A 24118-nucleotide genomic window follows, 5' to 3' on the forward strand; every position below is an offset into this window, starting at 1 on the left:
AGCAAAAATATACTAAAATAATACACAAAATTTAAGACAATTATAGAAATATCACCTCAGATACTAAGTAGAAAAAGCAGACACTAAGTAATTTAATTTTTTTTAATTTTTTTAACCACATTTGTGTGATGTGAATTCTAGTTTAGAGTGGAAAAAAATTGAAACAAAACACTTTTAATTTGTTTCCACAACTAAAACTGTGGAAACTAAAACTGAAACTAAAATATAAAAAATAAAAATAATTGAAACTAAACTTAAATTCAAACTGAAGACTGATTTAAAAATTCTGAACTATAACATTGCAATTACTGTTGTTAAAGATGCTACATAAAATAATAAAATTGAAATAAAAAAGACATTTGATGTCTAATACGTCACCATACAATTAAACTCTAAATTTATTAATCTATTAATTGAAATCCTAGACTGTTCTAGTTCATATTTCCTGACTAAATTATAACATAATTGAGATGTATGTATGTACTGAATGTAAAAATGTAACTCTTATGAACTCCTTTAAAACTTTAATAGAGGCACTGTTTAGTGAATGACATCCTCTTTGTGGTCATCAAAGACAAAAAAAAAAAAAAAGTTTGCAAAGTCTTTGAAAGTCCTGGAACTTTATTTTGAAAGACTACAGAGTAGCAGCAGCACCCATGAGTAAACTTCATTTCCCAATGCTCCTTCAACATTCCTGCCAGGTAATAAATCAAATACAGCAGGTAAATTTCAGCTTTCTGTGCATTTCACAGGTCATGTGGTCATTTTCAGTCTGTTAGTAAACCTGATGTCAGGACTGTGAGCCGGATTTCATCTGTAATGGAATTCCTTCCTCTGTGCTTTCGGGATCACCTGTAGGGAATGATGGGTGAGTGTTAGAGGGTCAGAGGTCATGTCAAGTCAGATGAACAGGCTTCACTCCGGCTCACCATTCTGTGCCTGAGCATGTGTCATCGCTTCGGCTCGTTGTCTACGTCCTCTCCTGATCCAGCGGCCAGAACAAAGCCAGAAAATATTTCGCTTACGGCTCAAGATGTTATCTACAAAGCAGGAAAAACAAAGAGTGAATTGTGTGTTACATAAAAGTGTTCTTTTTTTAAACAAAAAAATAATTTCCCTGCAGGCTGGGGCCCAAATCTTGTGACTAAAACTGGCCACAGTACCAAAATAGAAAACTGCAAAACTAGAGAACTAGACTAAAAAACACACAGACACAGAGGCTACGTTCTTCACTAGGACTGACTCATAGGCCACACCTTCACTGGAGCTCACAGATGTTGAAGCTGTACTCCCTTCACTAGAACTAACAAACACAAAGGCCACACCTCCTTCACTGAAATATGGCTGCAGAGGCCATGCCTCCTTCATTAAGACTGAGATGCAGAGATTATGCCTCCTTCAAATTGTTATGCATGCATGTATGTTTAAACATATCAACACTACATGATAACATGCTACTTAACCTGGGCTCTGAGACACATTCACAGCTTTGCAGGCATTCCTCTTGATGTTCTCTATGCCGTCTGCTGCGTTAGGAATAAAATGGCCGGTCCATATGGAGTCGTGTGGATGTTTTACGAACACAGATCTCAATGTCTCCTCCAAGAGCGTCACAGACTGGTGAGTCTCTGAGCTTTCAGCATCAGCATGAACGAGGCCCAGTAATGCCTGACGAACTCCATGATTTTTCTTCACTCTAACCTTTACGTCCTTCAGGATCTCCTCCATACACATGCGGTTCGCCTGGGGATAGCAGTATGGGTAAAAATATATCGCAATACACAGTATGTTACGTGATGTTTAGTTTTGTTAAAGTTTGGTCAAATTTTTAAATTGCTATAGTTTAGAAAAAAAGATTTTCACCGCAGCTGTAAAGAGTGATTATTTGAGTTGAGTTATCCTTCCTGTCAGCTCAGACCAGTTTGATCATTTTCCTCTGATCTCTCTCATCAACAAGTTGTTTCAGCCTGCAGACCCTCTACTCACAGGATGTTTTTTGTTTTTTTACACCTTTCTGTATAAAGTCTAGAGATTGTTGTGTATGAAAATCCCAGGAGATCAGCAGTTTATGAAATACTCAAACCAGCCCTTCTGGTACCAACATCCATGCCACAGTTAAAGTGACAGAGATAATGATTTTTCTTCATTCTGATTTTTGGTCATTGATTTTTGAACATTAACTGAAGCTCTTAATGTGTATCTGCATGCCTTTTTGCATTGTGCTGCTGCCACATGATTGGCTGATTAGATAACTGCATGAATGTGCAGGTGTACAGGTGTTCCTAATAAAGTGGATGGTGAGTATATATTGTGGAAATGGCACAGTTTAGTGTGATGATACAGCCATTTGAATAAGCTAAAAACCTGGAAATTAGCATTAGAAAAACTGCACTGCTACGTGCAGTATATTATGATTGGCTTGTTGCTAACCCTGCTAAAATACTTAGAAAGTTTGAATTTATATATAGAGGAGAATGTTTGTTACCACTTCAGGATAGTAACAGTAACTCCACCCTGCTGTTGATTGTTTTCCTGTAACAGCACGTCCCCAGGTGTTTAATTCTTTAGATAAGCCATGGCCATTCGTTAACATGTAATAATGCTGAAATTCATGGTTTGTTTATTTTGGCACAAATAAAATAAATAAATGTTGGTTAAAAACTACTGATCAGGCATATATCTAAAGATGTAGGTTACATAAAAATAAATAAATAAATAAATAAACAGCATTGAGCCATACAGGGAACCGTTTAAAATTTTTCTTTAAAATAATTCGAGGTTTTTCAGCTTGGCGTTATGAACGCATTCAGTAACAGATTTAACTGGAGTGATTTTTAAGTAGCGCTATTAAAAGCCGGGTTATTTGTAATTCACCTTGTTCTGAATGTATCCGTGTCTGAAAATGAAGACGATGACGGCGCAGTGAATCGCTCGTCCGTCGTGTCCGGAGGTTTTGCGCTGGTGTCGGACGCGTTTCTCGTCCACGTCGGCGTTATTATCGCCTTTTCCTTGAGCCCCATCAGAAACTGGACAGTTTCTCGCAGCGGCACATTTGATTCCGTTGCCGAGGTTTGCGTTTCTGTCCCTCTTGATGTGCACCTCAGTGTGGAACACGTCCATGATAAACTCCTGGAAAAGGCTGCAGTTGTTTTCTCCATCCGCGTCTCCTACTAAATAAATATTCCCCTTTCCACCGATCCGCTTCAACATCCGATCAAATTCCTCGTCCTCCTCTTCCTCCTTGGATATGGAGTCGGTGAAGTGACAATCCGAGGCCATGTTTAGTCTTTATTTAGGCTATTGATTTTTTTTTGATGAAAGAGTACCCTTTTTTGCTTAAATTGTAAATGACTTTGAGGTGACCCGGTGTGGTGACGCTGTGAGTATACGAGCTGCAGGCGAGCTTTTAAAATTCCTGTCGAGCCGCGCTGTGGAAGCCGAGCCGGAAACAGGAATCACACAAACCACGCCAGCTCCAGCTGTAGGAGGAGCCAATGCAGCAAACCACGCCCCGGAAGTAGCGTTAGCAACCAAAAGCAGGTTAGTTCCTGTCCTCACTTACGTTACAGCAACTATAACCAATCGTTCCCTCACCAGCCTCTCCTTTTTTTCTCTCTCTTTCTCAAATATAACCTGTCAACAAAGAACCCTTGTGAAAAGAATTTTTAATTACTGCTGACTGAGAGGGGCACGTTTTTGAATAATTAAATGCATGTTTTCTTCTTTGAGTCTTAGATTAGTTTAAAAAGAATATATATATTAAAAAAAGATTTTGTTTTTGATTTCTTAAGATTTGATTTCTTAATTTGTAAGACTTAGAAGGGCTAAATGGCACCGCAGTCATGGAATCCATAAATCTATGAAACTTACCAGAACTCCATCAACAGCCAGCAGACTTTGTACCCAACAAGAGTATTTCAGTTTAATCAGAGTTTATGACAAGGAAGTTTCTATTCATCAAACCTTTTATGTTTTTACAGTCTTGCACTGTATGAAGCTATGCCACTGAATCTGGCTGAAGTGATTAGTATAATTGTGTATCATCAGTGTAGTGAACGCGAGTGTTCTGTTTGTGAGTTATATGTCCAAGGGGGCGATATAAAGACAGAACAATAGATGGCTTAAAACAGAACCTTGTAAGACACCATGTAAAATCATGTATGATTTAGACATGTATGATGCTGTGGACATTATAAGCTTTTCATACTTGTTAGCTCAGTTAGAAAGCAAACTTCAGACACCAAACTAATTTAATTTTAATAACTGATTTAATTTTTGGCTGAAATATTGTTGGATAAGCTTTTACGTGTTTGCCACCCCTACTCCTTTCCTTTTTCTGTTTGTTCCTGTATCATATTTTTCATATTATTGGTACTTTAGAAGCTTTAGTTAAAAATGAACAAATAAATGAATAAATGAATGAAATTAACAAACACATGAAATCAGTATGTAAAAACTAAGAGATATGAACTGACAGTGCTACCACTGTGTATACTGTGTCCTTTCTGAAAAAAAAAAAAAAAAAAAAAAAAAATATTATATATATATATATATATATATATATATATATAAATATATATATATATATATAATAGACATGTAGTTAAAAGTAGTTAAAAATCCTAAATAATGTCTGTAAATGCACCAGGATTCATCTTGTTATATCACATTTTGTCTAGTCTTCTTTTTATTACTATATGCTAAAAATTATCCAGGATGTCTGTATTTATAAATTCTGTCATTTGCTTGTATTTTATAGCTACATAATATATCTATATAATATATTATTTTATAGTTACTTAATAATATCCATATAATATATTAATAATATCTTAATAATTTATAGCTACTTAATTATATCTATATTAACCAGAATTACTTTATGGTAGTACCATTGAAATGTGTTATAGATGCACGCTTTTATAGAATTTATGCCCAAGTGGGCAAGATTATGTGTAAACCAGTGATGTCATCACTATGTCCTGGTTTAGTGACTCCAAAAACTCCAAACGTTGTGCTTCTGGCCTGGTAGATGCCTCACCTTGAAGCCTACGATAAGGCAGTTAATATTTAATACAAGAGCACACTATTCACTTGGATTTCTCGCTGATTTTGCCTCTCTATTATTTGGTGTTTAGGATAAAGTTCTGCCCTTAACTTCAACAACCAGTTATTTATTTATTATTTATTTATTTGTGTGTCCTTTGATTGTATTTCTTTTAAAGCCATGGTTCTCAAATTGGGGCGTGGGCACAGCCAGGGTTCCATGAAGTGCAACCAGGGGGTCCAAGATTGTTAAATTTTGAATCTAATAATAATTTTAATAAAAATGGGTTTAATAGTGTGTTTATAAAATAAATATGTATTCAGCCATAAAAGTAAAAAAGATGTGTACAAGTTTGAGAATATCTTATTTAGAGACAATATTCACCAAAGTAAGCACAAGAAATAATAATAATAATAGTACTAAGATAATAATAATAGTACTAAGATAATAATAATAATAATAATAATAATAATAATAATAATAATAATTTGTTGTAGTGTAGTGTAGTAATAGTATAATAACCATAGTCTTATTATATTCATATATTATATTCATATTCATAAATTTATATATTAAATTTAAATCAGAAATGAAACAAAGAAATAAAGCAATTGATAAACTAAAAGCAAATATATTATAAATGGAAAACCTGGATGGATAAATTACCTTGAATTTAAATTTAAATCATTTATTGTAAGTAAAACTGCATATTCCAATTTATTTTATTACTCAACTACTAAATGTCTCATGTTCCTATTTAAAAATATATAAACATGGGTAGATTTGAGCAGGTCAGTGCTGGTGAGAGTGCAACAGGACTCACAGCTAATGATAAACTGAGCCCAGTTTAAACAAACTGACCTTGCTGACCACCAAACAAACACAAACACAGTGCCTCCAGAAAATATTCACCCCCTAGTGATTATTTCTCTTTTTGCTCTATTGCAACATCAAATCTAAGCATATCAGAATGGTATTGTTTGCTTCAATACCATTGGCTCTCTACAGAAATAAAATCAAATAAATTATTTAGATGTCCTAATTATTTAAAAGTAAAACATTGAAACATCGCTTAATTAATACGTATTCACCTCCAGAATAAATACTTGTTGTCGTTTTGCAGCAGTTACAGATTTGAGCTGTCTAGAGATTTTCAGCTGACTGAAACAGGTTTTTCTCAAACTTTTTTCTGTTATTTGGCCCCATCCTCTGATGGCAACAAGCTTTTCAGTTCTTCCTGCTGAAAAGCAACCCCAGAGCAAGATGTTACCACCAGGGTCATTGATGGTAGGAAGGGTGTTATCTGGGTGTTGGGCTGCATTTGGTCTGTGCCACACATAACTCTTGGCAAACTCCAAGCATGCTTTTATGTTAGCCTTTCTCAGAAGTGGCTTCCTTCTGGCCACTCTCCCATAGAGGCTGGATCTGTGAAAAGCTGATGATATTGTTGAGGTCTGCATATGTTCTCCTATTTCAGCCAGTGAGCTCTGTAACTCCTTCAGTGTTGTAGTTGGCCTCTTAGACACTTCTCTGATAATTGCCTTTCTTGCATGTGCACTCACTTTGGAAAACTGGCATGATCTTGGTATTGTCTGGATTAATAATTTTTCTACTTTGTTATAATGAATTTCACAGTGCTCCACAGTTCTTCATCTTTTTTTCCTTCTAACTATTCATGGGCATATCCTTGGTCTTCATGACAGAAGGACTAATCTGATCTGCCATTTTTGCTACTATCTGAAATTTTTAGTTAAGATGCTAATATAACATTTCTTTCTCAACATGCAAACAATTGTAGTCTGTCTCAGTAACACCATTTGTACTTAAACAGTTTCAAAAAATATTAGAATAAATCTGTACTAAAAATAAATATACAAATAATTCAAATCACTTTTATACATTAGGCCATGCCTTCTATCTGAGTCTGATGCTAGTGTGGCGTGACATCAAACTAAGTTCAGAGGAAGAAAGAACAGATTCAGCTTTAAGCCTTTGTATGTTCATGTTTATAGATGTGTATGTCCCCAAAGTTGGTTATTTTCCTATAACAGCACATCCACAAGTGTTTTATTACTCTTATATCATAACTATTTGCCAATGTTTTTTAATATTTTATTCATTACTGAATGACAGATCATACATTTCATCCATTAAAGCTGTGGTTAGCTCTTCTTCTCAATTACATTAGCAGCTATAAACAGTCGTTCCTTCACCAGCCTCTCTCTTTTCTCTTTCTTGAACATTAAATTGCAGCTTTACCTCTGTCTGTTTCAAACTGCTGATCCTGGAGACTCCATCTATAAATGTTAAATAAGCATCTCTTTACAGAAAGCTTCATCATATCAACGATTTCCCCTTTTTCCTTTGTTAATCACATGTTTTTTCACCCCTATAACATATGTGGAATATTTTAAAAGTCATTTCCTTTTCCTTTTATTTTCCAAGAATTTCCTGAAGATCAAAGGAAGAAGAAAAATAAGTTCTCTCACTGTTTTTTATTTTTAATGATATTGTGATATTGGCTGAAGTTTTGTACTTTTTGTACTTGCTGATTTTAAAATAATATAGAAATATAAATATATATTTTATAAATGCAATGCAAAGTAATTTTTTTTGTTAACTCAGAGGTAGAGTTTTCATTATTCAAAATGTCATGGAACCAATTTCTGCCATTGTAAGGCAAAGAGGAACAATCACTGGGCAAAGTATCACAAATTTTGACCTGTTTAGAGAAAATTACTAACAAGAAGTTGAAGGGTGTGAAAAGAGTCGAAGTCAATGGGAGCCGAAAGATTCAACTCTTATTCCTGAGCCAAGTCAAATGATTTGACTCATTAACTCTGACTCAATGACTTCTTTTTAAATGCTGACACTGCAATCTTCTGGTACATATGAATTCAAACATGGTTTACTAGAAAAATGATACACTACACATACAAAAATAGGGACTTTATTGAGAAATAAAATATGTAAGGCTTCCGTAAAATGTACAAGAAACTATTTTCAGTACAGTTATGACAAATAGATCAATAATGGCACTGCAGAATGTATTTAATTTTTTTCATTATTAACTAAAGTGAGTCACTGGATTGTTGTTTGGAAACACAGGGACAAAACTCCACCAGAACACATTTTGTCTTTAAATATTAAACAAAATATTAATTTGTATCTCTCTAATGGTATAATATATATTACTATGTACACAGTAACAAACTGAAAAAAAATAGTGTGACACGATAAGTAATCAAGGATATTGACACATTTACTTAATTAACAGTCAATTTCTGAGAAGCTTTCTAGAAACCATAGTAAAAATTTTTGTGGAGTTCTAGGAATCACCTAAAAAAACCCAACTTCTTTTCCACTGAAAATGACAGCTCTCTTACTTGTTTTTAAATTATTATAATTTGCACAGTTTAAAAGATGATTACCAGGAACCTCAGCCATCTACAAAAAACATGACACAGCTGGAACTGAAATCTTATTAGTAGAGAAGCATGTTAACAATCTGTTCGTGTGTTGTGTTAGTGCTTCTTGTAAAGGTGGCAGAGCTTTCTCTATTTATTTGATGAATGATGGCTTTGGTAGTTAGTATTTTCTAGTCCAAAAATCAGTTCTTTAGTTAGTAGCATGGTCAGCATATCTCTTTAAGCAGACTATATGTCTTATAACTTCATGCAACACAACAGTGCTTCCACATGTTAGGAACTCAAAGAGAAATGACTGAAGGTTTTTTTTTGCATGCACTCATGCATGCATGCAAAAAAAAAAAAATGCATGCACTCCAAATTATGTAAAAACTGATGACAAATGTGTTAAGTACCGCCTTCCACATACATGAGCTCACAAAGACTCATGATTGGTTAGTGTTGCTCTGATGGACAGTTACCCATGTTAGTGTGGACCAGGCCTAAGTCCTTGCTGATTTTCATAACATTATCTAGATAATTAGGAAAGTGAAGTATAACACTTGCTTCCACTATTACACATAAAGCCAGCACTGCATCTTTTCAAACTGACCTTTCCACAAGGTCACACGAACGAACTGTGGAAGATGGAATAAAAGCCATTGTTCACACTTTAGGGCTAATGATGCTATTCTAGACTCTGGGCCATGGATTACAGTGGCATTGTTGGAATTAGAAGTTACAATCTTCTGATAATGGGGCAAAACCTGACACATTGTCAAGGCCAAAGGTATGTATACACTTGACCATCTCACCCATATGTGGGTCTTCCCAAAACTGTTGCCCCAAAGTTGGAAGCACACAATTTTCTAGAATGTCTTTATATGCTGTAGCATTAAGATTTCCCTTCACTGGAATTATGGGGCCCAAACCTGTTCCAGTATGACAGTGCTCCTGTGCATATAGCAAGGTCCATAAAGACATGGTTCGCCAAGGTTGGTGTGGCAAATCATGTTGGAACTCAAGTGACCTGCACAAATTTGGAATTTGAGTGGCCTGCACAGAGCCCTGACATCAACCCCCTGAACACCTTTGGGATGGATTTGAACACTGACTGTGTGGCAGACCTTCTTATCCAACATCAACTCCTGACCTTACTAATGCTCTTGTAGCCAAATGGGAACAAATCCCCACCACCACACTCCAAAATCTGGTGGAAAGCCTTCCCAGAAGAGTAGAGGCTGTTATAACAGCAAAGGGGGTACTAAATCTGGTATGGGATGTTTAACAAGCACATATGGGTGTGATGGTCATGGGTCTAGATACTTTTGGCCATATATTGTTTGTCTTGTGGCAGCAGGTTAGTGGAATAATAAAATCCATTCTTCAAGCTTCAGGCTTATTAATTTACAGAGATGAGTATTGGTCAATACTTGGTCGCCACAGGTTTTCCTTATGGTGTCACTTTCTCGATCTTCTTCACCGTAATCTTAATGGTACCATTAACCTTAGCCTGGATGAGTCGGGAAAACTGCAATAAAAAGAAATGTAAGTGAAGTGACTATTTACAGTGCCTTAATATATATATATGTATAATGTGTGTGTGTGTGTGTGTGTGTGTGTGAAGTCCATTGGACAGTATTTGGTCTTTGTCCAAGTATTTGAACAGTGACACAATTTTCATAATTTTGCCTCTGTACACCACCACAACAGATTTGAAATGAAGCAATCAAGATGTGATTGAAATGTAGAATTTCAGCTTTAATTCAAGGGGTTTAACAAAAATATTGCATTAATTGCTTAGAAATTATAGCCATTTTTTAGATAGTACCTCCATTTTCACAGGCTATATATATGTATCATATATTCATCTTATGCTATTTTATACCACAGTGTGTTTTTGATTGGGCAGAAAGTAATAACAGCAGCTCTGACAGCCGTGACAGTTAAGGAGTTTACGCTTAGCATTTTCTCTGTAACATAAGCTACCTGTTTTTGACTTATTAAGTTCAAGCGAGGGAAAAACTGTTTATAGCTGCTATATTGTAAGTAAGAACAGGAACTAACTTGCAGAAGTTTCATAACATTAAATATAAGTGGTTAAAAAACATGTGTTGTTCATTAATCAGTTAACAGTTGGAATTGTTGGCAACTTGCCATAGTATAGAAGGGGTATGGTGGACATTCCACATTATCTAAGGCTAATAGTAAACACATCATGTTATTTAACAAAGAAAAATGTATGATATGGTGAGGTTTTCTCTAAGGAGACATTTATGCCAGTGTCAGCACTTTGTAACATAACAAGCTGTGTTTTTTGTCTTATTAACTTCTTATTAACTTTTCATGTAAGTGAGAACAGGAACTAACACAAACATTAAATGTAATTATAAATAGATAAAAAGTATGATGTTGTTCATTCACAAAGTTAAAAAAATAATAATCGGTTAACTTGTTGTGGTATAAGAGGAAGAAAACACTTTGGCACATGCTGTAATACTAAGATAATCAACTTCAGGTGACATCACACCACCCTCTTGTGGCTTATTTTCCTATAAAAGCAGGTCCCATCATGTTTCATTCCTTACTTATTGCATTTGATCTATATTCCAATTGATATAAAAGTCACACAAATCTCAGCAACACAATAACAGTCATATTTAGAGTATACCATAAAGCACAGTCTTACCTCTTCTATATATATGATGATTTTTTCATTGCTTAGTTCAGTGACAGACTGCATCCTAACCATTGCTTGAGCAGACACTGCAAAGTTTAGAGAGATAAAAACATAAAAAAGAGTTGATTTTAATAATAATAATAACAACAGAAATCCACCTAGAAATGTTCTTTCATAGGTAAAAATTTAGAACATGATGTTGAGGGTTAGAATATTACAAACAATACTTGTTGAGGGAGTGAGAGTTGGTTGTCTAGAGGTGCTTGTTGTTGTTGTTGGCGATGTGGTTGTGATGGTTGTTGTTGTAGGAATGGTGGTTGTTATGGGCATTGTCATTGGAGAGATAGTTGTGTTGGTTGTAGTTGCTGGAGAGGTGGTTGTGTTGGTTATTGTTGTTGGAGAGGCAGTTGTTGTGGTTATTAGAGAGGTGGTTGTGTTAGTTGTAGTTGGAGATGTGGTTGTGATGTCTGTTGTTGTAGGAGAGGTGGTTGTAATGGATGTTGTTGGAGAGGAGGTTGTGAGGTCTGTTGTTGGAGAGGTGGTTATAATGGCTGCTGTTGTGGGAACATCGGTTGTAATGGTTGTTATAGGAGCGGTGGTTGTGTTGGTTATTGTTGTTGGAGAGACAATTGTTGTGGTTGATAGAGAGGTGGTTGTGATGTCCGTTGTTGGAGAGGTGGTTGTGAGGTCTGTTGTTGTTGCAGAGGTGGTTGTGAGGTCTATTGTTGTTGGAGAGGTGGTTGTAATGGCTGTTGTTGTTGGAGAGTCAGTTGTGATGGCTGCTGTTGTGGGAATATCAGTTGTAATGGTTGTTATAGGAGCTGTGGTTGTGTTGGCTGTTGTTGTTGGAAAGAAAGTTGTTGTGGTTGATAGAGAGGTGGTTGTGATGTCTGTTGTTGTTGGAGATGTGGTTGTGAGGTCAGTTGTTGGAGAGGTGGTTGTAATGTCTGGTGTTGTTGGAGAGGTGCTTGTAATGGCTGTTGATGTTGGAGAGTTGGTTGCGATGGCTGTTGTTGTGGGAACACCGGTTGTAATGGTTGTTATAGGAGTGGTGGTTGTGTTGGTTATTGTTGTTGGAGAGACAGTTGTTGTGGTTGATAGAAAGGTGGTTGTGATGTCTGTTGTAGTTGGAGATGTGGTAGTGATGTCTGTTGTTGGAGAGGTGGCTGTGATGGCTATTGCTGTTGGAGAGGTGATTGTGATGGTTGTTGATGTTGGAGAGGTGGTTGTAATGGCTGTCGTTGTTGGAGAAGTGGTTGTGATGTCTGTTGTTGTTGGAAAGGTGGTTGTGATGTCTGTTGTTGGAGATGTGGTTGTGATGGTTGTTGTTATTAGAGAGGTGGCTGTAATGGTTGTTGTTGTTGGAGAGGTGGTTGTGATGTCTGTTGTTGTTGGAGAGGTGGTTGTAATGGCTGTTGTTGTTGGAGAGGTGGTTGTGATGTCTGGTGTTGTTGGAGAGGTGGTTGTGATGTCTGCTGTTGTTGGAGAAGTGGTTGTGAGGTATGTTGTTGTTGGAGCGGTGCTTGTAATGGCCAATGTTGTTGGAGAGTTGGTTGTGATGGCTGCTGTTGTGGGAAAATCGGTTGTAATGGTTGAGGTGGTTTTGATGTCTGTTGTTGTTGGAGAGGTGGTTGTGATGTCTGCTGTTGGAGAGGTAGTTGTAATGCCTGTTGTTGTTGGAGAGGTGCTTGTAATGGCCAGTGTTATTGGAGAGTTGGTTGTGATGTCTGTTGTTGTTGGAGATGTGGTTGTGATGTCTGTTGTTGTTGGAGAGGTGGTTGTAATGGCCAATGTTGTTGGAGAGTTGGTTGTGATGTCTGTTGTTGGAGAGGTGCTTGTAATGGCTGTTGTTGTTGGAGAGTTTGTTGTGATGGCTGCTGTTGTTGTTGAAGTGGATGTGAGGTCTGTTGTTGCTGTTGGAGAGGTGGGTGTAATGGTTGTTATTGTTGGAGAGATGGTTGTGATAGCTGCTGTTGTGGGAACATCGGTTGTAATGGTCGAGGTGGTTGTAATGACTGTTGTTGTTGGAGAGGTGGTTGTGATGTCTGTTGTTGTTGGAGAGGTGGTTGTAATGGCTGTTGTTGTTGGAGAGTCGGTTGTGATGGCTGCTGTTGTGGGAACATCGGTTGTTATGGTTGTTGTAGGAGCGGTGGTTGTGTTGGTTATTGTTGTTGGAGAGAAAGTTGTTGTGGTTGATAGAGATGTGGTTGTGATGTCTGTTGTTGTTGGAGATGTGGTTGTGAGGTCTGTTGTTGGAGAGGTGGTTGTGATGTCTGTTGTTGGAGAGGTGGTTGTGATGTCTGTTGTTGTTGGAGAGGTGGTTGTGAGGTCTGTTGTTGGAGAGGTGGTTGTGATGTCTGTTGCTGGAGAGTCAGTTGTGATGTCTGTTGTTGTTGGAGAGGTGGTTGTGAGGTCTGTTGTTGGAGAGGTGGTTGTGATATCTGTTGTTGTTGGAGAGGTGGTTGTGATGTCTGTTGTTGTTGGAGAGGTGGTTGTGATTGTTGTTGTTGGAGAGGTGGTTGTAATGGCTGGTGTTGTTGGAGAGATTGTTGTGATGTCTGTTGTTGGAGAGGTGGTTGTAATGGTTGTAGTTGTTGGAGAGGTGGTTGTAATGGCTGTTGTTGCTGGAGAAGTGGTTGTGATGGTTGTTGTTAAGGAAGAGGTGGTTGTAATGGCTGATGTTGTTGGAGAGGTGGTTGTGAGATCTGTTGTTGTTGGAGAGGTGGTTGTGATGTCTGTTGTTGGAGAGGTGGTTGTGATGTCTGTTGTCATTGGAGAGGTGGTTGTAATGGTTGTTGTTGGAGAGGTGGTTGTGAGGTCGGTTGTCGTTGGAGATATGGTTGTGTTGGTTGTAGTTGGATAAATGGTTGTGATGGTGGTTGTTGGGGAGGCAGTTGTTGTTGTTGGAGAGGTGGTTGTGTTGGTTGTAGTTGGGATGGTTGCTGTTGTTGGAGAGGTGGTTGTGATGTCCGTTGTTGTTGGAGAGGTGGTTGTAATAGCTGTTGTTATTGGTGAGGTTGTCGTGATGTCTGTTGTTGCAGAGGTGGTTGTGATGGTTGTTGTTGTTGGAGTGGTGGTTGTGAGGTCTGTTGTTGTTGAAGACATTGATGTAATGGCTGTTGTCGTAGGAGAGTGGGTTGTGATGGTCAGTGTTGTTGGAGAGTTGGTTGTAATGGCTGTTGTTGTTGGAGAGGTGCTTGTAATGGTTGTTGTTGTTGGAGAGGTGGTTGTGATATCTGTTGTTGGAGAGGTGGTTGTGATGGTTGTTGTTGTTGAAGAGGTTGATGTAATGGCTGTTGTTGTTGGAGAGTTGGTTGTGATGTCTTTTGTAGGAGAGGTGGTTGTAATGGCTGTTGTTGTTGGAGAAGTGGTTGTGATGGTTGTTGTTATGGGAGAGGTGGTTGTAATGGCTGTTGTTGGAGAGGTGGTTGTGATGTCTGTTGTTATTGGAGAGGTGGTTGTGAGGTCTGTTGTTGTTGGAGAGGTGGTTGGGATGGCTGTTGTAGTTGAAGAGGTTGATGTAATGGCTGTTGTCGTTGGAGAGGTGGTTGTGATGGCCGTTGTTGTTGGAGTGGTGGTTGTGAGGTCTGTTGTTGTTGAAGAGGTTGCTGTAATGGCTGTTGTCGTAGGAGAGTGGGTTGTGATGGTCAGTGTTGTTGGAGAGTTGGTTGTAATGGCTGTTGTTGTTGGAGAGGTGCTTGTAATGGTTGTTGTTGTTGGAGAGGTGGTTGTGATATCTGTTGTTGGAGAGGTGGTTGTGATGGTTGTTGTTGTTGAAGAGGTTGATGTAATGGCTGTTGTTGTTGGAGAGTTGGTTGTGATGTCTGTTGTTGTTGGAGAGGTGGTTGTGATGTCTGTTGTTGGAGAGGCGGTTGTGGTGGTTGTTGTTGGTGGAGTGGTGGTTGTGATATCTGTTGTCGTTGGAGAGATGGTTGTGTTGGTTGTAGTTGGAGATGTCGTTGTGATAGTTGTTGTTGGGGAAGTGCTTGTAATGGTTGTTGTTGTTGGAGAGGTGGTTGTGATATCTGTTGTTGGAGAGGTGGTTGTGATGGTTGTTGTTGTTGAAGAGGTTGATGTAATGGCTGTTGTCGTTGGAGAGTCGGTTGTGATGTCTGTTGTTGTTGGAGAGGTGGTTGTGATGTCTGTTGTTGGAGAGGCGGTTGTGGTGGTTGTTGTTGGTGGAGTGGTGGTTGTGATATCTGTTGTCGTTGGAGAGATGGTTGTGTTGGTTGTAGTTGGAGATGTCGTTGTGATAGTTGTTGTTGGGGAAGTGCTTGTAATGGTTGTTGTTGTTGGAGAGGTGGTTGTGATATCTGTTGTTGGAGAGGTGGTTGTGATGGTTGTTGTTGTTGAAGAGGTTGATGTAATGGCTGTTGTCGTTGGAGAGTCGGTTGTGATGTCTGTTGTTGTTGGAGAGGTGGTTGTGATGTCTGTTGTTGGAGAGGCGGTTGTGGTGGTTGTTGTTGGTGGAGTGGTGGTTGTGATATCTGTTGTCGTTGGAGAGATGGTTGTGTTGGTTGTAGTTGGAGATGTCGTTGTGATAGTTGTTGTTGGGGAAGTGCTTGTGACAGTTGTTGTTGGAGAGGTGGTTGTGATGTCTGTTGTCATTGGAGAGGTGATTGTGCTGGTTGTAGTTGGATAAATGGTTGTGATGGTGGTTGTTGGGGAGGCAGTTGTTGTTGATGTTGGAGAGGTGGTTGTAATAGCTGTTGTTATTGGTGAGGTTGTTGTGATGTCTGTTGTAGGAGAGGTGGTTGTGATGGTTGTTGTTGTTGGAGAGGTGGTTGTGATATCTATTGTTGTTGGAGAGGTGGTTGTGATTGTTGTTGTTGGCGAGGTGGTTGTAATGGCTGATGTTGTTGCAGAGGTGCTTGTAATGGTTGTTGTTGTTGGAGAGTCGGTTGTGATGTCTGTTGTAGGAGAGGTGGTTGTGATGGTTGTTGTTGTTGGAGAGGTTGATGTAATGGCTGTTGTCGTTGGAGAGGTGGTTGTGATGTCTGTTGTTGGAGAGGTGGTTGTGATGGTTGTTGTTGGTGGAGTGGTGGTTGTGAGGTCTGTTGTAGTTGGAGAGGTTGATGTAATGGCTGTTGTTGTTGGAGAGTTGGTTGTAATGGCTGTCGATGCTGGAGAGGTGGTTGTAATAGCTGTTGTTATTGGTGAGGTTGTTGTGATGTCTGTTGTTGTTGGAGAGTCGGTTGTGATGGTTGTTGTTGTTGGAGTGGTGGTTGTGAGGTCTGTTGTTGTTGAAGAGGTTGATGTAATGGCTGTTGTCGTAGGAGAGAGGGTTGTGATGGTTGTTGTTGTTGGAGAGTTGGTTGTAATGGCTGTTGTTGTTGGAGAGGTGCTTGTAATGGTTGTTGTTGTTGGAGAGTCAGTTGTGATGTCTGTTGTTGGAGAGGTGGTTGTGATGGTTGTTGTCGTTGAAGAGGTTGATGTAATGGCTGTTGTCATTGGAGAGTCAGTTGTGATGTCTGTTGTTGTTGGAGAGTTGGTTGTAATGGCTGCTGATGTTGGAGAGGTGGTTGTGAGGTCTGTTGTTGTTGGAGAGGTTGATGTAATGGCTGTTGTCATAGGAGAGTTGGTTGTAATGGCTGTTGTTGTTGGAGAGGTGGTTGTAATGGCTGTTGTTGTTGAAGAGTCAGTTGTAATGGTTGTTGTTGTTGGAGAGGTGGTTGTGATGTCTGTTGTGGTTGGAGAGATGGTTGTAGTTGGAGATGTGGTTGTGATAGTTGTTGTTGGAGAGGTGGCTGTGATGTCCGTCGTTGTTGGAGAGGTGGTTGGGATGGTTGTTGTTGGCGAGGTGGTTGTAATGGCTGTCAATGTTGGAGAGGTGGTTGTAATAGCTGTTGTTATTGGTGAGGTTGTTGTGATGTCTGTTGTTGGAGAGGTGGTTGTGATGGCCGTTGTCGTTGGAGTGGTGGTTGTGATGGTCAGTGTTGTTGGAGAGTTGGTTGTAATGGCTGTTGTTGTTGGAGAGGTGCTTGTAATGGTTGTTGTTGTTGGAGAGTCAGTTGTGATATCTGTTGTTGTTGGAGAGGCGGTTGTAATAGCTGTTGTTATTGGAGAGGTGGTTGTGATATCTGTTGTTGGAGAGGTGGTTGTGATGGTTGTTGTTGTTGAAGAGGTTGATGTAATGGCTGTTGTCGTTGGAGAGTCGGTTGTGAAGTCTGTTGTTGTTGGAGAGGTGGTTGTGATGTCTGTTGTTGGAGAGGTGGTTGTGTTGGTTGTAGTTGGAGATGTGGTTGGGATGGTTGTTGTTGTTGAAAATGTGGTTGTAATGGCTGTTGTTGTTGGCGAGGTGGTTGTAATGGCTGTCGATGTTGGAGAGGCGGTTGTAATAGCTGTTGTTATTGGTGAGGTTGTTGTGATGTCTGTTGTTGGAGAGGTGGTTGTGAGGTCTGTTGTTGTTGAAGAGGTTGCTGTAATGGCTGTTGTCATAGGAGATTGGGTTGTGATGGTCAGTGTTGTTGGAGAGTTGGTTGTAATGGCTGTTGTTGTTGGAGAGGTGCTTGTAATGGTTGTTGTTGTTGGAGAGGTGGTTGTAATGGCTGGTGTTGTTGGAGAGGTGCTTGTAATGGTTGTTGTTGGAGAGTCAGTTGTGATGTCTGTTGTAGGAGAGGTGGTTGTGATGGTTGTTGTTGTTGGAGAGGTTGATGTAATGGCTGTTGTCGTTGGAGAGTCGGTTGTGATGTCTGTTGTTGTTGGAGAGGTGGTTGTGATGTCTGTTGTTGGAGAGGTGGTTGGGATGGTTGTTGTTGGTGGAGTGGTGGTTGTGAGGTCTGTTGTAGTTGGAGAGGTTGATGTAATGGCTGTTGTTGTTGGAGAGTTGGTTGTAATGGCTGTCAATGTTGGAGAGGTGGTTGTAATAGCTGTTGTTATTGGAGAGGTGGTTGTGATATCTGTTGTTGGAGAGGTGGTTGTGATGGTTGTTGTTGTTGAAGAGGTTGATGTAATGGCTGTTGTCGTTGGAGAGTCGGTTGTAACAGGTGTTGTTATTGGAGAGGTGGTTGTGATGTCTGTTGTTGGAGAGGTGGTTGTGATGGTTGTTGTTGTTGGAGTGGTGGTTGTGAGGTCTGTTGTTGTTGAAGAGGTTGATGTAATGGCTGTTGTCGTAGGAGAGTGGGTTGTGATGGTCAGTGTTGTTGGAGAGTTGGTTGTAATGGCTGTTGTTGTTGGAGAGGTGGTTGTAATGGTTGTTGTTGTTGGAGAGTCAGTTGTGATATCTGTTGTTGTTGGAGAGGTGGTTGTGATGTCTGTTGTTGGAGAGGTGGTTGGGATGGTTGTTGTTGGTGGAGTGGTGGTTGTGAGGTCTGTTGTAGTTGGAGAGGTTGATGTAATGGCTGTTGTTGTTGGAGAGTTGGTTGTAATGGCTGTCAATGTTGGAGAGGTGGTTGTAATAGCTGTTGTTATTGGTGAGGTTGTTGTGATGTCTGTTGTTGTTGGAGAGTCGGTTGTGATGGTTGTTGTTGTTGGAGTGGTGGTTGTGAGGTCTGTTGTTGTTGAAGAGGTTGATGTAATGGCTGTTGTCGTAGGAGAGTGGGTTGTGATGGTCAGTGTTGTTGGAGAGTTGGTTGTAATGGCTGTTGTTGTTGGAGAGGTGGTTGTAATGGTTGTTGTTGTTGGAGAGTCAGTTGTGATATCTGTTGTTGTTGGAGAGGTGGTTGTAATGGCTGTTGATGTTGGAGAGGTGGTTGTAATAGCTGTTGTTATTGGAGAGGTGGTTGTGATATCTGTTGTTGGAGAGGTGGTTGTGATGGTTGTTGTTGTTGAAGAGGTTGATGTAATGGCTGTTGTCGTTGGAGAGTCGGTTGTAACAGGTGTTGTTATTGGAGAGGTGGTTGTGATGTCTGTTGTTGGAGAGGTGGTTGTGATGGTTGTTGTTGTTGGAGTGGTGGTTGTGAGGTCTGTTGTTGTTGAAGAGGTTGATGTAATGGCTGTTGTCGTAGGAGAGTGGGTTGTGATGGTCAGTGTTGTTGGAGAGTTGGTTGTAATGGCTGTTGTTGTTGGAGAGTCAGTTGTGATATCTGTTGTTGTTGGAGAGGTGGTTGTAATGGCTGTTGATGTTGGAGAGGTGGTTGTAATAGCTGTTGTTATTGGAGAGGTGGTTGTGATATCTGTTGTTGGAGAGGTGGTTGTGATGGTTGTTGTTGTTGAAGAGGTTGATGTAATGGCTGTTGTCGTTGGAGAGTCGGTTGTAACAGGTGTTGTTATTGGAGAGGTGGTTGTGATGTCTGTTGTTGGAGAGGTGGTTGTGATGGTTGTTGTTGTTGAAGAGGTTGATGTAATGGCTGTTGTCGTTGGAGAGTCAGTTGTGATGTCTGTTGTTGTTGTTGGAGAGGTGGTTGTGATGTCTGTTGTTGTTGGAGAGTCAGTTGTGATGGCTGTTGTTGGAGAGGTGGTTGTGATGGCCGTTGTTGTTGGATAGGTGGTTTGTGTAGCAGCTGGAAGTGTAGATGTTGGATCTGTGGATGATGAATTTGGAGATGAGATCTCACTTGTAGATAGAATTTGTGTGTAGTAAATAGCTAAAAAGGGGGACATCCTTTAAGAAATGTTTCTCAATGCTATGTTGTGTTTATACATACATACATGTATGCATATATGTGCATATATATATATATATATGTCTATATCTACCTATCTATCTATCTATCTATCTATATATATATATATATATATAAATATATATATATGTATGTATATAAACATAATGACAATAATAATAATAAAAATAATAATAATAATAGAGAAATAATAAAGAAACAATAGAAAAAAATAAAGAGTGTTGAATAAAATACAAAAAAAGGGTTGTTTAGGCAGCGCTGGTTGTTGTTCTGGATGGATCTTGACTGCCATCGTGTGGCCACGTTTACGACGTACACTTTTCCATAGCTTTGTTGTTTAAAGCTGCAGCTCGTAAGTCTATATTTGTGGTAAATAAAAAAGGGGGAAAAATCTTTAGGAAATATTTCTCAATGCTGTGATTGTTGCGTGTTAGAAAATATATTAAAACATGAAGACAATAATAATAATAATAATAATTTTTATTAACTAATCATAAAAATTTAATTTTATCAAGAATCGTATTCCTGGTTCCTGCACTAGACACTTGATTATTATTATTATTATTATTATTATTATTATTATTATGTGTGTTGTAAACTGTGTTGAAGTGTTGAATGTATGGTGCTGTGACCAAACATCAAGAAAAAGTCCTAATACATGTCAGTGTATATGGCAAATAAAATTATTCTGATAACAACACTCCTACTACTACTAATAATAATAATGAGTTACTATTATTAATACTAGTCCATTCAATAAGGCAAACAGACTTTTATTGTAGTTAGCAAAGTGTGTTGGGCTGGATGGATCTTGGTTACCCTCGTGTGGCCACATTTCGAAACTTGACTCTGCATTTGCAGCAAATAACTTGGTTCAAATAATGAAATGATTTAACAAATTAAATGTATGAATGCATGTCACATACATGACACCCATCCACGTAATACAAGCATAACATGGGGTTGTTTGTCACCATTGTGTATTAAGACCTACATTCAACGCTACATGACAGTTTGATCAACACAGAAGTCTGAAATGAACATTGTAGCTATTGAATAAATCAAAATAAGATTAAATCACTGTAGTGAAATAAAAAATAAAGTGATAGCAGTGTGGAGTAAATTTATAGCAGCATTGAGTACATTTATGACAATAGAGTAATAGCAGAACGTAGTAAGTAAAAATGAGGTGATAAGTGAATAACAACAAATAGGGTTATAGCTCTGCTGAGTTCATAAGACTAGGGTTACAGCAGTGTGCAATAAAATAAACATAAGGCTATAGCAGAGTTGGGGTAAAAAGCATTATGGTTATAGTAGAAATGGGGTGAATATCATTAGGGCTGTAGAAGAGTTGGGGTGAACAGCATTAGGGTTATAGGAGAGTTGGGGTGAACAGCGTTAGGGTTATAGAAGAGTTGGGGTGAATAGCATTGGGGCTGTAGAAGAGTTGGGGTGAATAGCATTAGGGCTGTAGAAGAGTTGGGGTGAACAGCGTTAGGGTTATAGTAGAGTTGGGGTAAACAGCGTTAGGGTTACAGCAGAGTCTGGGTCCACGGAAGCAGGGTTAGGGTCTCGCTGAGGCCCAAGGACTGTGCGTCTTAGGGAGGAGACATGGTACATGGACAACAGACAACAGGAGGGAGTGGCCAGGCTGTGAGGATGCACTCCTGGTTTCGAGTGGTCTCATCAGCGGGAGAGAGCGTTAAGGAGCAGGTGGAGACGCTAGAGAGAGAGATGTTTTATGTTAGCCCTACATTGGTGTTTTACGTTCTGTTTGAGTTCTGTTCATGATTAAACTTTACATTTGTGTCCAGTCGGTTCCTGCCTCCTCCTTGCCTATCTTTGAAGTTTGTTTCACAGAGGTAACGAGGTGGAGGTGCAGGCTGATTAGGCAGCAACAAGGCACACCTGGCTTCCCGGGCCTACAAGAGGAGAGGAGAAGCGCCAGCCCGAGTGCGAGCACTAAACGAGTGACGAAGACCTGATGATGACAAAGACGTTGGGGGTCGTGCTGCGGAAATCACACACATAGACACGTGCACATACCTGACACACACTCTGTCTCTCCAACGCTGTGCTTTACACAGCCCAAAAGGTGCTCCGTTTGAAATATTACACATAACACTTGGGCAGTGCAAATACATCAAGGTCATTGAAAGGGCTCTCACTGAACTCGGCTCAGAAGGCTTACAACAAGCATGCCTTTATGCCCACTACGCAAGATTGTTTGACCTGAATACCGTCAATGAAGACGGTATGATGAAGGTGTGAAGCTGAAACATTTCTGTGATCATTCCTGTTGACGTAAATGATTGAAAAGATGTAATGTAATGTTTACCAAGTACCAAGTGTTATTTATCACCCTTGGTGGAATTCAATATTTTAGTAAATCAAATATCTCACTGCAATATCACACTGTTCATTTATTTAACACAAACTATTCATTTATGTAACACAAAACTCTCCTTTGAAGCCAATGTCATGGTGTTGATAGAAACTCAGAGACGCTGTGTGTTTTTGGGATCCTGTGGAAGATTCAAGTACACTGTGTTTTAATCGGATGAAAGGTTAATGCTCATTAGACAACAGGCTTTTAATACAGCAGTTTGAGTCCTGCCAGGAAGCCATGCATCTCTGGGGGTTAAAGGGAGTGTGGGCAGGTGAGTTTTGCAAATCACTGAAACAATAATAAACATGATTGACATCTCAACTATACAGTATCAGCGCCAGTCAGAATCACTTGGAGCTACATTAGTGGTTAGTAGCTTAATAGTAGCTTAAGTAAAAGTAGCTTAATCCAAAACACTTTTGCAAACTAATATCCTATTGTTATTTTATCATAGTAATTTGTAAATATTATAAATAAACTGTAAGTATAAAGTTCTTTTTGAGTATTTGCATTCATTTCTGAAGTTTGGTTGTTGATAAGCGTAGCTAGCTGTCACTTCCTTCTTCAGCTATCAACTTAACTGCTTTTTGGCAAGACATGCAGAAACTGTTAATGTTAACCTGATGTTAGAAAAGTCTTTTGATGCTCATAGTTATGAGGAGAGATTGAAAATTAAAACAAGAGGGCAGACCAGTGACCAAGATTTTAATTCATAATTCAGGGAGCTCTCTTGGTACAGTGTCTCTGGTTCCTCACACTACCCTGTTGATGATTATTTTCCAATGATTATTTTCCTCCATCAATTTGCCAACAATTATATTTGTTATATTATTACTTCATTCTTCCATATTATACATTTTAACCAAGCAGTTAAAATACAATTTCCAAAAATTGTTCTTTCACTAAGATTGTAAAACTGTCATGTGATCATCAGGGTTTCCCAACCTTTTATGTCAACTGAACACCATCAACCTAAATTATTTGTTTCAAGTACCCCCAAAGTTGTTAAATAAATCTTTGGTTTGCTAAAAACGCCCATATTACTTATTTACTGCATTTTGTTGTTTTAATCTATGCAACCTTGCATTGTTTGGTTATATGACCAGTTTTTCATGTTTTGTTTCCAAATGTTTTGTTCTCTTAAAAATGTTGTTCAGCTACTTCCCGGTTTTTGTTACCGAGAGTCACTGAACCAGTTCTGTTTATTATACACAGAAGTTCTTCCAGAAGCCATGATGGAATAAAGACAGTGCTGCTCAGACAGGAATTAAAAGGAGTTTTCACATCTAAAGCATTCACACAATAAAACCTCAATACTGTAATCTTACTTTAACATAATTGTGAGTAAAATAGGAAAATGGCATGCCCTTTTAATTGTTTTTATTTTTTAAAGGCATCTGATACTGTGTGACAGAACTTTGTTTTGGTTTTGGTTGTCAAGAAAACAAACAGCAAGAGCATGCGTCGTTTATTAAAATAAGGTGATCTCTGTAGCCTCTGATGCAGTTCACAGTTCAGTGTACATTTATGGAAACTGGGATTGAAACTGAAAAAAATTCTAACAGTTTCAAATGTTTATTCTTGGGTAATTAACATAACACATACACCTACTGCGTCAAATGACGTTTTACACTATAATAATATTCATAAAATTTCAACAATCTCATCATTACGATTCCATATTTAACTACTGCAGAGATATCCCATACTTTGTTTAATTATATTTTATTGGCTACCAGCTGATCCTGAGAAAAAGGATTAACCAATCATGATCATGGATTTTTCATGTTTGTGTTTGAAGTTTACTAGGTAGCTAGTGCTGGGTGCTGGCTAATGATCTGTCAATTTAGATCAATGCATTGATTTAAAAGGCAATGATTAAAATTAATCAATGCATCAGTCATAAATCAATTACTATGAATTATAAGTAAATTATAATTTATTATAAGGCAGTTGTTGAAAAAGGACAAACAATTTGTATGTAAAAATATTTATATTTTAAATCGATTTGTAAATAGGCTAGCAGGG

The 24118-nt window shown here is 38.7% G+C and overlaps 2 protein-coding genes across 2 annotated transcripts; both read right to left on the reverse strand.

Annotated features, from left to right (window-relative positions):
• Positions 1-601: 601 nt before the first annotated feature.
• LOC113536618 (uncharacterized) lies at positions 602-3483 on the reverse strand. Its single transcript, XM_026930677.3, has 4 exons — positions 2875-3483; positions 1464-1743; positions 930-1040; positions 602-852 (listed from the first exon to the last, which is right to left on the reverse strand). Exons 1-4 carry the CDS (start codon positions 3277-3279, stop codon positions 791-793), a joined length of 858 nt encoding a protein of 285 aa, XP_026786478.1. The 5' UTR covers positions 3280-3483; the 3' UTR covers positions 602-790.
• Positions 3484-7582: 4099 nt separating this feature from the next.
• Positions 7583-19675, reverse strand: LOC128319319 (mucin-2-like). Its single transcript, XM_053238283.1, has 3 exons — positions 11362-19675; positions 11144-11220; positions 7583-9985 (listed from the first exon to the last, which is right to left on the reverse strand). The coding sequence occupies exons 1-3, from the start codon at positions 19673-19675 to the stop codon at positions 9908-9910; spliced, it is 8469 nt and encodes a 2822-aa protein (XP_053094258.1). The 3' UTR covers positions 7583-9907.
• Positions 19676-24118: the final 4443 nt, after the last annotated feature.

Source organism: Pangasianodon hypophthalmus, chromosome 11 (genome assembly GCF_027358585.1).
Source record: "Pangasianodon hypophthalmus isolate fPanHyp1 chromosome 11, fPanHyp1.pri, whole genome shotgun sequence".
In the NCBI taxonomy this organism is placed as follows: domain Eukaryota; kingdom Metazoa; phylum Chordata; class Actinopteri; order Siluriformes; family Pangasiidae; genus Pangasianodon; species Pangasianodon hypophthalmus.